Source organism: Onthophagus taurus, chromosome 11 (assembly GCF_036711975.1).
Source record: "Onthophagus taurus isolate NC chromosome 11, IU_Otau_3.0, whole genome shotgun sequence".
NCBI lineage: Eukaryota > Metazoa > Arthropoda > Insecta > Coleoptera > Scarabaeidae > Onthophagus > Onthophagus taurus.
The window spans coordinates 19,759,040-19,772,732 of NC_091976.1; the positions used below are offsets into that span (position 1 = coordinate 19,759,040).

At 31.5% G+C, this 13,693-nt stretch overlaps 2 protein-coding genes across 4 annotated transcripts in view; one reads left to right on the top strand and one right to left on the bottom strand.

Moving 5' to 3' along the window:
- Positions 1-13,693, top strand: part of LOC111424127 (sortilin-related receptor-like) — a 37,790-nt gene that overhangs the window by 3,184 nt on the left and 20,913 nt on the right. The gene's annotated exons all lie outside the window — the stretch shown is intronic.
- On the bottom strand, positions 1,904-11,191 carry LOC111424129 (monocarboxylate transporter 7-like). 2 transcript variants are annotated; one of them, XM_023057562.2, is made up of 4 exons: positions 10,805-11,191; positions 9,020-9,879; positions 2,279-2,741; positions 1,904-2,214 (listed from the first exon to the last, which is right to left on the bottom strand). In XM_023057562.2, the coding sequence occupies exons 1-4, from the start codon at positions 11,121-11,123 to the stop codon at positions 1,958-1,960; spliced, it is 1,899 nt and encodes a 632-aa protein (XP_022913330.2). In that variant the 5' UTR covers positions 11,124-11,191; the 3' UTR covers positions 1,904-1,957. The 2 variants fall into 2 exon arrangements, with proteins under 2 accessions (XP_022913330.2, XP_071056750.1); XM_071200649.1 differs by having other exon boundaries at positions 2,113-2,214; positions 2,275-2,741.

Below are 13,693 nucleotides of genomic sequence, written 5' to 3' on the forward strand. Positions count from 1 at the left end.
GGCTAGGATCAACAAATACAGAAGAAAAGAATTTGGCAAAAAGCTCACACACCTCTTGCTACCCATAGCGGAAACCCCCTCAAATGTACATGGAGAAGGAATAGACTTAATATGCCAATTATTATATCAACAGATAATGATATAAGGTACTTCTTATTAAAGAAGAAAAATTCTAAAGATTCCAAAGAAAAAATTCTAGAAAGATAAATTCTTGCAATTTATAAACCATTACTGAAGGATGACTTAATTAATTTACAATAACGACGAGTTTTTTTCGCAGAATTAGTTGGTGCCGTTCTCAATTCCCAGGAAGTTTTTGGATATTTGCAATTTTTGCTAATGATAGCAGGATTAGTCATTAACCAATCGGGAAAGAATTGTAAAAGTGTTGCTGTAAAAGTGTCACAAGAAGTTTAGTGAAGAAAAGAGCCTTTATTAACTAAGTAGTGAATGTCCCATTATAGATGATTTCTAACAAAATCTGTAGATTTATCTCTGAACTACGCATTTGCAAATTGCCCAGCTTATCAAGCCTTTCAAGGTGTTGATTTTGATTAGCGTTGCCTAGAATAGATTTCCTGCATTAGAGCAAAGATGTTTTGAATTATGTCTTGATAGCGTATAATATATGAGGGTGAATGGAATAATATTCTCTTTCTACAACAAGTAACCCATCAAAGGAAATGGAGCAAATAATTACTGCCTTTAAGAAATGTTTTATGTCTGGATAAAGACGTGATATCCTGAGGAATGTACTTGAGATGGACTCAACATCCCAAAGTAATTAGGAAAGCCACGCATTTTTGAAGGTCTAATTTGGGGACAAAAACTTATACCTGGTCAATTTAAATCTTAAATTTGTTTAACAACCAATGGTATGTTTTTGCAACTGTGCTCAAGGCGGTTTTCTAACTCATTAAAACTATCAGAGGAAACTTATTTCTTATAGATACATGAGTATCATTGAATCATTTCGGATATTTATTTCCCTGGTTTCAAAAGTGTTTGAATATTCTAAATTAATAAAATTAACTTACAATAAACATTTTGATTCGTTCAATCAGATTAGATCTATTGATTAAGTTAAAATGAGTTAATAAAAGGGATAAACAATCTGTAATAATTGGCATTTATTTTAAACTATTTAGACGATAGTTTAGGAACCCATACATTATTAGATGCAAAGCCATTTTACTTGTTAAGGGATTATTATTTTATTTTGTTTTTGTGAAGTGTTAATGACTGCGTTAAATACTACATTAACTGTTATTTCCTGTTATTTAATCGGACTAAAAAGTAGATCAACCTTTTTATTTTTATGAGCTGTTGTTGCAGCAGTTTTCGTTGTTTCAAGATCAAAAAAAAATTAATGTAGATATCGATTTGATGCGCTTATGTCTGACAGTGTTTGGTTGAACGATCTTTACATTCGTTATCTAAGATCATATCACATGCGTTTCAACTTGTTCCGACTCTGGAATCAGATCAATATCAATTGGTGAATACATAGCCATTAATATTCAATCGAACAATGTTATAAGCCTCAAATTCAGTACATATTAGAAATGTGGTTTAAATATGTAGAAAACAACAAATTAAATAAAACTATTTAAATACCAGAGTAACCATAACAAAAATAAGAATGACGAGAATTGGACTATAATTAACTTCGCATTATATAGCATAGTCCATTGGCTCTTTGCAATTTCCCCTGATACTGTTGCAAGCTATCTCTTGTTAATTTGGAACTTGATGGGTATACATTACAAATTGATAATGTTCCACAACCTTGAATGTAGTGGTGTCCATTAACAAATACAATCTAAACCAGTGAGGTAGCATAAATACAAAATAATAATTATGTTAATAATTTTAGAACGACTGTTTTAAGTTAACTTAAAATTATTTTTTATTGCCCTATTTACAAAATAAAATAATAACCCGATTTTATTGAAATTTACGTTCTATTGATGACCTCTTCAGTATTCCTTTTCTTCACCAATAATAAAAACATCGAACCGACCATTAATGCGGTTCCAGAAACATAAAACGTCACATGGTAGCTTCCTGTTCGTTCTCGTAATACGCCGGAAATATAAGTGCCGGCGAATGTTGCCATTCCTTGAAACAGTAAAATCATTCCAACGGCGTTTGTTAATTTTTCCAATCCTAAAATTTCAACGATAATCACCGATCTTAACGTTGAGATACTCGCTGTAAATTAAAATAAAAATTAGATTATAGTTTTATGTAACAAAGAAATATGTGGCATACCTACATACACAAAATCCGTACAATGAAGTGTAAGTGAATTGGTACCATACTTCAAAAGATAATCCGGATAAAATTGTGGCAACTCCAGCGGTGAATAAAAACACAACACAAACCACGTGGGCTTTAACGTTAGGTACGGAAGCTAATATTCCACAAAAAACTCTTCCGATGGTGTTCATTACACCGATTGATGAAATTAACCAAAAAGCTTTATCTTTTGGAAACTTGTTTTCTAAAGCTCTATCTTTAACGTAAACGAACGGCGTGTAAAAGGCGTAAGCGACGCAAAAAGCGTTTAAAATCAATAAGAGAAATGATGGATTTTTTAAAAGTCTCACGTCTAACATTGTAGCTAATGTTCTTTTTACTGCCTCCGGGCACATTTTACAAACAACTTCTTCTTCGACATCTTGATGAGTTGTTGTTCGTGTTACTGATATATGGTACTCCAAAACACTTTTAGATTTCTAAAAACAAAATTGAATTAATAAAAGCAAAATAAATGTATGTATAAATAGATTAATAACAAGAAGATTGAATTGATCATGAATTATTTATCAAGGAACCGATTGTGTTGATTTTAAACGATCTGAACTAGATTTAAATAATTGTTTATTAAAACTTCGTTAGTCAATTTAAAAACTGTTTCGGTTTTCCAATTAAGATAATTAACGTTAAATTTTTGAAGCGATTTCGGTTCTAATTAAAAAATTGGGTGAATTAAGTTTTTACGTCAACGGTTTATTAACGAAAAATTAAAAACTTAGAAAGTTTTTATTTGTTTTAAAAATATATATTTATTTATTTGTAAGAACTAAGATTTTAATTCTTGGTTGTTGTTGGCGAAGGACACTCAAACAACAAAATTGGTAAAGTTACTTTCAACTTTTTACACAATTCGAGAAGCTGGTTTCTCTTTTTATAATTTAATCTTAATGAAACTTGAAATATTTCCTTTGACATATTTAGAACTTTAAGACATACCGATTTCGTTTGTTCTAGATAATGAGTCGAAGGAATTAAAGAATCTCAAGAATTTCTTATGTCTATAATGTATTACTCGTTATTTTTGAAAAAGCAATGTTACCCACGTGTGGTGCGATTAAGGAATTTACTTAGCTTAAAATTTGTTATAAATTATTTTAGAAAATGTGATTTTAATATATAGGAAATTGCAGGATGTGGAACAATACAATTTTTATGTAATCATAACAAGTTAGTATTAGGAGTTAGGTACAAGCGAAAATAAATAATGATTCTAAATGAAAAATGACATTCAAAATTACGTATTATAAATGGTGTCCAATCAGGCATTTAAAGAGTCTGCTACGAATTAATTCTGAGAAATCCTTATTGTTCCTTCTCGTTAGAATAGTGTTCTCGAAAGAAATTTCTCGGAGTTTTTCCTTTCTCTTTAACTGTCTACTCATTCCTTTTTTCTGGTTCATTCCTTGCTTTTTTGTGAAGATGTATTTTGTCTAGTCACATAGTTTGATTTTTGAGCAGGAGTTAAAACTTAAAAATAAATATATTCATATTTGAGCATAGATTTCAAAAAGCTTAGTTCTCGAGATTCATCAAAATTAAATTAGATTGTTTTAAAATTGTTTAATTACTCCTTTGGATGATTTCTACCCGGTATCTTGCATCTTCAGGAGCATGCATTGATTAATACTTTTCGGTCTGTTGTTGTAGTAAGTAAAGTATTTCAGTAAGTTGAGTATTATGTGAAGTTGAATTCGAATGCATACTTTCTCTATTTATTACAAGGCTCTGTATCACATGCGTTAGTTTTTCCTGACACCTACTATTCACTGATAATCCTTAAGTCAACTTAAAGATCGCCTACAAACAAGATTTTATACCTTAATTTCTGAAAAGTTGTTCGTTATTCAATAAACTTTTCAATTAGTTGTCCAAAAAACGTGGTGTATTACTTGGTTACAATTTATCACTGATTGAGGCATCTCGACTACTATTTCTAAATATGTCCACCATGTGTGCTGCAATTCTGGTGCGACAAATCCGACAATAAACCAGTCTATTGAGATTATTGTAACGAAAAATTATTACATGGAGTGGAATGCTTAATTATGGGTTATAATTTTAGCTACAAAAAAGTGAAGAATAATTAAAATAGTTTTGGGAAGGTAGTAATGTGCAAGGTGTTTTAGCACATCTATTGTTAATAAATCTTATTGAGCAGAGGGTTAAAGATGGTGGAATAATTCCCACCTGAAAAACTTTGCAAATACTGTTACAAAGTTTTTTGTAATCGTTTGAATACAATGAACGATAGTTTGCACAGTTTGAAAATCACTTGCAGTTTTTGAAGTTAACTTCTACTATTCAAAATGGATTTTAACGAAATTAATCTTCTTTTAATTTATGGAAAAGGATTTGAGAAGTCAGTATCTGCATTGGATAGGATTGAAAACGCAAGACGCAAAAACTCAGAAGTCTATTGAGTTAGAGGTCCTCCACTTTTTGATTATCAACTTGATGTATTGATTGATGATGGCGATTTGCTTACTTACTCTTAAACAAGCCAATTAGCTCAAATATAAAGGACAGTAATGGAGTTCGTGTGGAATATGTATGAAATGCTTTTATCTCCTATAATAAGTCACACCACGAACGTCTAGATTTTCAAATGTGGCTTGTTCATTAATGAAAGGATGAAGAAGTATGTTAGACATGACTATCTAAACTTAACAATGCAAAAGGAGATAGCGGGCTAATCTTCTAAGACGGGATCCAACATCATGAGCTTCCAAAAAACTGGTGCAAGTAGTAATAAACGTAAATATAAAAGTTCTAAAGAAAGTGTCAATAAAAGTTTATGTTGGAGAATTAAAGACTACGAATTATTCATTTTGGGAAGCAACTAAAAAAAATAAAAAGACCAGTTATGCAGATAACATCAATCAGAAATGGAATTTGGACAAGGTGTTTTAGAGTTGCTTAAAAACGGAGTTAAAGTTGACTAATTTAATTTATGACGGGATTAAAAGTTGAAGAAATAATAATATATCAAAGCAAGATAAATCTTCACACGAACCTAACTAATATACTTTTTAAGAAATTACTCCTAATGGGAATGTCTTACATGACTTTGTATGCAAAAGTAAGTCTGAACACAAACAATTTTTTTTCTATCGGTTGTGTTCTTTCGTTACTGTAGAAGAAGTAGTGTTCCAACCATAATCGGACAAATCAATGTACTCGTCCGCAATAGGTCAAATTCATTCGCTGTCTGCAATAAGCACATATTGTCATGTCATTTAGCGGTTGTGCATAAACCATGTCTAAAAGGTTAATAATTATTTTGTACGAGCTCACGAACCCGTACATGGACGAACATGCGCAGAAGGAAGTCGTACATGAACTGGACAAATTTATACAGTTGGAGCAAGCCTATTATGTATCCACAAGCGTTGAGGTAAATCTATTCGCTACCATTGATTTGGAATAGTTTTCAAACACATGATAAAGACTACATGTAACTCACTGATTATACTTTTTCTTGGATGTTCTTCATACTTAATATCATCAAATTTGATGTGATAAGAAGCAAGCTTTCTTTAGAGGTTCTTTTAGAAAATTTTCATGTATCTTCTCTATATTTTTTTAAAGTCTATTAAGATTTTAAAGCTATATTATAAATGCTGCAACATTTATATAGTAACTTAAAATTGTTGCTGAAATAGCAACATGCAACAGTCATTGTACACTTAATGACTGAAGCGTAATTTTGAAAAAAAACTCATCGGGTTTCCATTTGCAAGCTATCCCATTTCAAGTCCCGACCTTTGCCGTACTTGATCTAATCTAACATTATCTACCTTATTTTTAAACAACGTAGATTATTATGATTTTATAAAAAGTAGTTTTTTAAGCATGAAGCTTTTCTGGATAAGTGAAATAACGAATAAATCTGAATTGTTATGGTTAGTTATTTCAATGTATATCGAGTCATGTTAGTATGATGATTTTTGCTTATATTTACTTTGTCCAGAAATAACATCGCATCACCTTTTACAAATCAAAGTCAACCTGAAATTTTCATGGGTAAATTCTAAAATATAATTCCCTGTTGAATATTGATTGTATTCATGGTGTATCCATGATCTATGGTCTAATGTTGCTTATCATAACTTTTCTTCTTCTTGGTGATAGTTGTATGGCGATATACTTAATGCTTTTCTATCTTTGACGTTTTAAATACTTGCTATGTAATATTTGGATTTTAAAGATTTAAAAAACAACATATCAAGTTCTTCCAAACCTTTAAATAATCTTTATTTAATCGAACATGGCTTATTCATATTATATTTACTCGTCTTATTAGAAATGTTCATTTACTGACAGTTATTATTATATAAAAAAATTAAAACCGTAAATAATCGAGGATATCTCGTGATGGGTTGACTCATAATCGTGTTGCATCTTAACTAATATTAAAAAAAATATTAATATTTTGATTTAACATAAATTATCTCTACGTCATGTTACCATAACGGAACACAGATTATTAATTACGGATATGTTAATGTCAATTTGAAATTTGATTGCTCATTATACCTTAGTTTTATTTTATCCCATCACATTTTACTGCCGGAAATTGCTTTTCTCCCACAATTAGTTATCTAATTATTTCAAATTTAACAGTTTTTGTTTGTTGAAGAACTAAAATGTTTGAATGCTTTTTTTTGAAACATTAGACTGCGTTATTTTGAAAGCAGATACGTTTTTAAGTTATTTTTTTTTGAGTCGTAAAAAATAAGATTAGTTACTTAATCAGCATACACTGTTCGTTGAATATGTAACCCAATCCAACCGATATTAACTCGAAGCCCTGAAATTCCTGAATAATATTATTAATATGATAATTATATCCATATATGTATAATATAATTATATAATATTAATATCCACTTTTTTTAATGTAACAATTAGATATAATAATGTAAAGTTATTATAAAATTTCTTGAGCTTTTCGAATATCGACAAATAGATGTTCTGGTATATTAGAACGATACAAATCATTGCGAACCTGAGGCCTGAATAAATCTTCTAAATTTGTGTGATTATGCTCTTTATTTTCTCTTCTGGTTTACTTTCAAATAACGGATGATTAAACAAGATAGTATTTAAAGATCCATCTCGTTCAAACCTAAGTAACTGTTTTATTATAATTCGGTGTGAATGGCATTACGAGAGAAGATGGGAAATCGTAGAAGTATCATGATTGAAATTAATCTTGAAATGTTATTCCCTCTCCTTGTAACGAAACAAAGTTACTTAAACGCGAAGAAATATCTTATCTAAGTAAACTTAACAATCTCGACGACTTAATAAATAAAATGATTATTTCTTCTCATGGTGTCGTTTCCTTAGATCTTTCAGTTAAAAAAGCTCTTTCTTCTATTTTGTTAAACTTGAGTGTCAGTTGGAACATTAACTCGATTTAAAGATTTGTCATGGTAATGTGTCGCTGCTATCTCAAGTACCAACTTTCATTCATACAAAATAGATGTTGGCAAACGGATTAAACACCATCGCGATGTTATAACGATTCTCGGTCTATTTCGAAAACTTTAATAGGAATGAAGGTTTTATGGATTTATGAAGCTACAAGAAACAAATTGATGCAAATCATTAAGAGCAGCAGTGAGTGCAGAAACAGCGAGAAGAGTTTTGAGATGTGCCATCTATGACAACTACTAATTTACATTAGCGACGTCAATAGAAAGAAGCGACTTGAATTTGGAAAAATGAGGAATAAGTATTGTATAGTGGAACTTCAAGCAGGATATCAAGTCTACATTGTTCGTTATACTTGGGGCGGCCGACTTCGAAGACGTCAGCCTCCCCAAGCATTAGGAACAGTACTTATGACGCAAATCGTGATACTCCAAAAATGGCAGCAGTGAGTGCAGAAACAGCAAGAAGAGTTTTGAGACCGAGATTATTTCTTTCATAAACTTCAAGGAAGGTATCAAGTCTACACTGCTACACTGATGATAGTTTGCTACATTACATTATCTACGTTAATAACGACTTAAATTTGCAAAACTTAAGAATCTTGAGAAGTTGCATTACAAGTAGAATGGAGAGAAACTCCGATATCTTATACTGAAAAACTAGTTCAATCAATGCCGAAAAGTTCAACCCAACCAGTGAAGTACTAGCACATAGAAAAGTCTCAACCTTTACCTGAACGTGTAAACCTAAGCAAGTAGGAGTTTTTGAATTAATTTGCGGCATTTAGTAAAAACTTCGAAAATTGGAGATCTTTAGATACCATCTCTTTCTAGCATATACAAAAGTCCATAAGAAAACATCAACTTTCGACGCTATTTGATTACCGTTATGTCGACCATGGAGGAACCGCTCTAGTTCGTGTCTTCACTGACATGAAAAACTTGTTAACAATCAATATTGTATTTTTGTATACATTGCTTACTGTAAAAATACTTTTAAAATCACGTGTCGTACTTAACATATTCTTTTTTCTCTCAACTCGTAACAAAAACAATGCACTCCCAGGTTCTTATCTTATCGGTAAATATATTAAAACGTTGGAGTTTAATATGTTTTTCGAGACGATAACAAAAATGATTCTAAAATAACTCCGAATATTATTTGTTGAGGCACTTATCTCATATTATATATTTTTTTAAGTAAACTATAGATTATGATAACTTATAAATAATAATTAATACTTAAATGTTGTTCTTACCGATGAAGCAGCTCTTGATACTTGACTCCTTTTATATTCTGGAAGTGTAGCAATTGAACCAGTATAAAAAATATCGTCCCTATACATAGGTCTTGAAGGTATATAAGTTCTTGATTTTCTCATATGACAACATTTCATACAACAATTTATATAACAACATTTTCTCAATCTAATGCAACAATTATAACACGACTCAGTACTTTTATTACTACTATCTGCATCGCTTCTTGGATGAATGTATTCGCCACCATCCAGAAGTGTAGTTGCAATAATTTCACTTGAAGCTGATCGAGTAACCGTCACTTTTGGCGGTTTTAGCAATGCAATAACCGACGATTTAACATCAGCAACAGTCGGATAAGTGGCGTTATTATAATGTAAAAAAAATTGACTCATTTTGCTTTTCGTTTCTTGGACCTCACTAATATGACTCAACGTTTTCTTCGGCGCCCCATGCATATCCACCCTAACTTTTACCGGTTTTAACGGTCTAAAAACGATCCCGCTTAAATAACAGGTTAGAATTAGGGCGGAGATCACGTAAAAAGTATCTCTCCAACCGATTTCGTGAAGAAGTATGGTGATTATTGGGGGAAGACTCGTCGCGCCGATTCCTGCCCCACACAAAGACATTCCTGATGCTAAACCTCGCCATCTTTCAAAGTAATAACCCACTGCTATCACAGCTGAAACGTACATCATCCCGAAACCAAGTCCGCTTAAGATACCGTACGCTATAATCAGTTGATAAAGACGCTGTGTTAACGCGGTTAAAGAATAAGCTATTGATGCGAGGGTTGTTCCTAAAATTACGACAACTCTATATCCAAACGTATTTACTAAAGCTGCTGAAATTGGACCTGAAAGGAAACAAAATAATTTTAAACAACAAAAATAAAACATTGATGTGTTTTCAAGCAGATTTAACAACGTAGAAAAAATTATTTCTGTCTTTGTAGACGTAAACAGTAAATTCTTGGCTACGCGATAACGGATGAGTTTGCAAATTGAAATTGTTAACAAAGTTAAAAACACATTTAAAAAGGAAAGTTAAATAAAATATTATAAAAAAGAAAAATATGATGGAAAAATGGCAAAAATAAGGTAGAAAATTCTCTTCTAAACAGTAATGTTTATGACTACTTTCAAAATGTGGGGAAAGTTCGAAATGAAACAGGCTATTGTTGTTAACAATCCGTGACAAAAATAGGAAGTTTTCCTTTAATTTGTTTTAAATAATGAATTAAATTGTTTATGTTGAAATATAAAACCTAAGTTAAAAAAAAATCGTTAAAAGAAAATGTTTCAATTTCTAGGAAAATTTGTTGTGATGTTACAAGACTTCTTAGAAAAAACAAATAAAATTCAACGAATCATACAAGAAAATAAACAAGATCGTTGTGTCGATTCAAGAATTTGTTTAAAATGCGAAATTACAATCAACGAAACAAGTTGTGTGAAGATGAATTCAACTTTCTCTAATTCTTAAGCAATAAATCTTTCGAAATCGACATCAACAAGTTTACACTCCCATTTGATAAATTTAGATGCAAATTAACTAACAAAAAAGATCTCGTCAAATAATCCCTTACAATAAAAGCAACTCCTATTAACCTTGAGAAGGTTGAATAGATATTGATTTTTCCCTGTTTATCCAGACTCCCGACATCCCTACAGCATGACCTTTAAACTTTATTTCTTTCATTCTATACATTTCTAAACGAGATATTTCTTTTAATATTTCTTTTAAAAATATCTTCTTGCATTAATTAATTAATGTTTTACCTGCTAAGCAATAACAGCAAGTTTGTACAGCTCCAGCAATCGCAATTTCGCTATTAGTACAATTGAAAGCTTTCGATACGTCATTTAAAAATATTCCAAAACTGACCAAAGCTCCATCGGCTATACAAAAAATATAGAAAGCTCCCAAAACGACAACCCACCCCCAACCTCCATCGGGTGGAATCGCAACGTAAGCCTCGTTTTCTTCCTCTTTTGGAATCGACTTGGTGCTCCTTGCTCTCGACGTGGTCGCCGTCTGGGGCGGTGGCCCCCTGTTCTTTTGCATGTCACCCGACGCCTTTGACTTTTCACTTCTCATAGTTTCTCTGTGACAAATCAATCAAAAAAAACTTGTACATTTGTGACATTTAATTTGTCGTTGTTAAAATTATTTGTTGTTTTGCAAAAAAAAAAAACACAAATATGACAAAGATGTTTGTATTAGCGTCATGATTTAGATCTTTCGACTTTGGTTATATTCGATAATGAGGATAAAGTGTAAATTTGGTGAATAATAACTTCCTTTTTGTTAAAATGATTCACTCTAAATAAAAAAAAATAAATTAAATAATACAGGAAGAGATAAGGTTTAGTCTTTCTTATAATGACGTCATGTTGAAATGTTATAAATCTGTTTTGGTTTTAATTTTAATAACTTATCTTCTTTTAAGATTATTTTACCAAGCAAAGCTAAATGAGTCAATTCAAAGAATATACAAGGCGGAAGAATAACCGCGGACGATAAGAAATTTGTTGTGAATTTTTTTTGCGTCATTTCTTATCATTCAATGTGTTACATCTACAACCGCGATTGATATTATTTTTACCAAGTAGGAAATGAAAACTTTCCTTCCAGTTGGGGGTTCCCCAAAAGATACAAGTAGTTAATTTATTTATAGAGATTAATTCATGATGTTTTAGAAATTGTTTATCTTTTCATTCTAAATATTGATGATTTTTATAGTTTTATTTAATAATCAAATCCTGTATATTCAAGTTAAAATAAAAAATTTCTAGTGCCATTTATTGATTTTGTGTTATAGTGCCATTATTGAAAAAGGATCACAATTGTGATACTTAAAAAAGTGATTGAGATATTTTGATGTCTTCAAATTGCAGCAATTGTTTTCTGTAAATGATTAGAGATCAAGCAGTCTCAAAACAGACCGCTAATTAACCCATTGCCTTTAATTTTTTGTACTATTTGAAACACCAATTGTAAATGTAACGCTGTTGGTAAATCTGTGGAGATTGAGTTATATACTCAATTGAGGACAATGAGATAATTTAGCAATTTTAAAGCAAATTAAACAAGTTTTTTCAATGCTTCTTTAAATAAATTAGATCAGAAAGCGGATAGTTGTTTTTTCAAATTGTTTTCACGCAACTTTTGAAACGAAGCTAAATTCACAACTACGCAAGTAGTTATTAAAAAATTATATTGTGGGAAGACATCGCTGGGGGCTTAAACAACACCTGAATTCAAAAAGTATGCAACAGCTTTTGCTCCAGTATGAGTTTCATATTCATAGCAGTAGCCAGTAAAGTTGTATGTCATCTAGTTCTTGTAACCAAATCGTATCCGTTTTCTTCTTTCACTGTTAAACCAAATGAAATTTTTTATAAATTACGCAATCTGTTTAGCCGTTTTAATGCTTTAATGCCCAAGATTTTCAGTGGGCAACGTTATAGTTGCAAAGATTTACCGTTAGACACAATATTGTTTTGGTAAGTCCTGCAGCGAAGTAGCTGAGATTTATAAAAACGTCGTCTCTATGTATTAGAGTTGACGTATATCTTGACTTCTTCTATTGTCACATAACCTTTTCAAGTCTTTTTACGTATATGATCCTGTTTTAATATATCATATCTTCTTGGTTTTGTTTGCAAAATACCTTATTTGAACTTCAATCATTAGTGCTTGGTGCACTTTATCATATTTTTGTTCCATAGACAAATCACTAGTTTTGCTATCTAATTATTTCAGGAATAGTTCTTACTATTTACATAATTACCTCGATAATACCATTTGATTGTGGATTATCGTTTGCTATGGTGGTCTCTTAATATGCTGACAAAAAACTATCACAAATTACACTCACAATTTAGCAAAAAAGTTAATGCGTATTCTTTCAAAATTTCTACTTGTTTTCGTTTATGGTATCAAATACAGCGTTTGCGGAAGATCCTCAGTCCTTTCCTCATAATGTTCCAAACATCCTCGATGAGCAAAAGATAGGGAAATCAGGGTGGCCAGGGCAAAAGATGGTAACAGTATCTTCTGCAAAGTGGTCTATAAATATCTTGAATTATGGAAACGGGGATTATTCTTTAAACTAAATCCAGAACTAACACTATTATTAGAACTAACATTTAACCTTGAATTAGAAACTTTTGGGTTGGATTGGGAAATCACTACGAACTTGTTTCTGAAGAAGGTTGCAACATAGCATCCGAAACGTCAAACACTTTTTCAAAAGACCTTTACCCGACAGTTTCTAGTTCTACGTCTAGTGTTAGTGCTAGTGTTAGTTTTAGTTTAATTAACACCATGCGTGACAGTTTTCGTACTGGGGATTATTCTGTTGGAATAGTGGGTCTTTTAACTGCTAAAAAAATGGAGGAATACATTGTTCTACCACCTCATCAACACTTCGTTGGTCATTCAGAAGACATGCTCCTATATGTTATAGTACCCCATATCATAGTCCTCACAGTTTAGTACATATACCTCGCATCAGAAAATTGAACATTGCTTTTCCAATGTCTTTGTCCGACGCTTATACGCCTATCATGCATCCCTGCATTAATCACTGCACACCAATCTATGCTACTTTGAGTTTTAGTGCAGTTGCAACCTACACTACTCTAAACGTTGCTGCCGGTATT

Bases quoted from the DNA above. Each gene is read 5' to 3' on its own strand.
- LOC111424129 (XM_023057562.2), bottom strand. From the start codon at position 11,123: ATGAGAAGTGAAAAGTCAAAGGCGTCGGGTGACATGCAAAAGAACAGG. The intron at 9,880-10,804 runs GTAAAACATTAA...GTTTCCTTTCAG, and splicing joins TTGCTGTTATTGCTTAGCAG to GTCCAATTTCAGCAGCTTTA. The intron at 2,215-2,278 runs GTAGGTATGCCA...TTTAATTTACAG, and splicing joins ATTGTACGGATTTTGTGTAT to CGAGTATCTCAACGTTAAGA.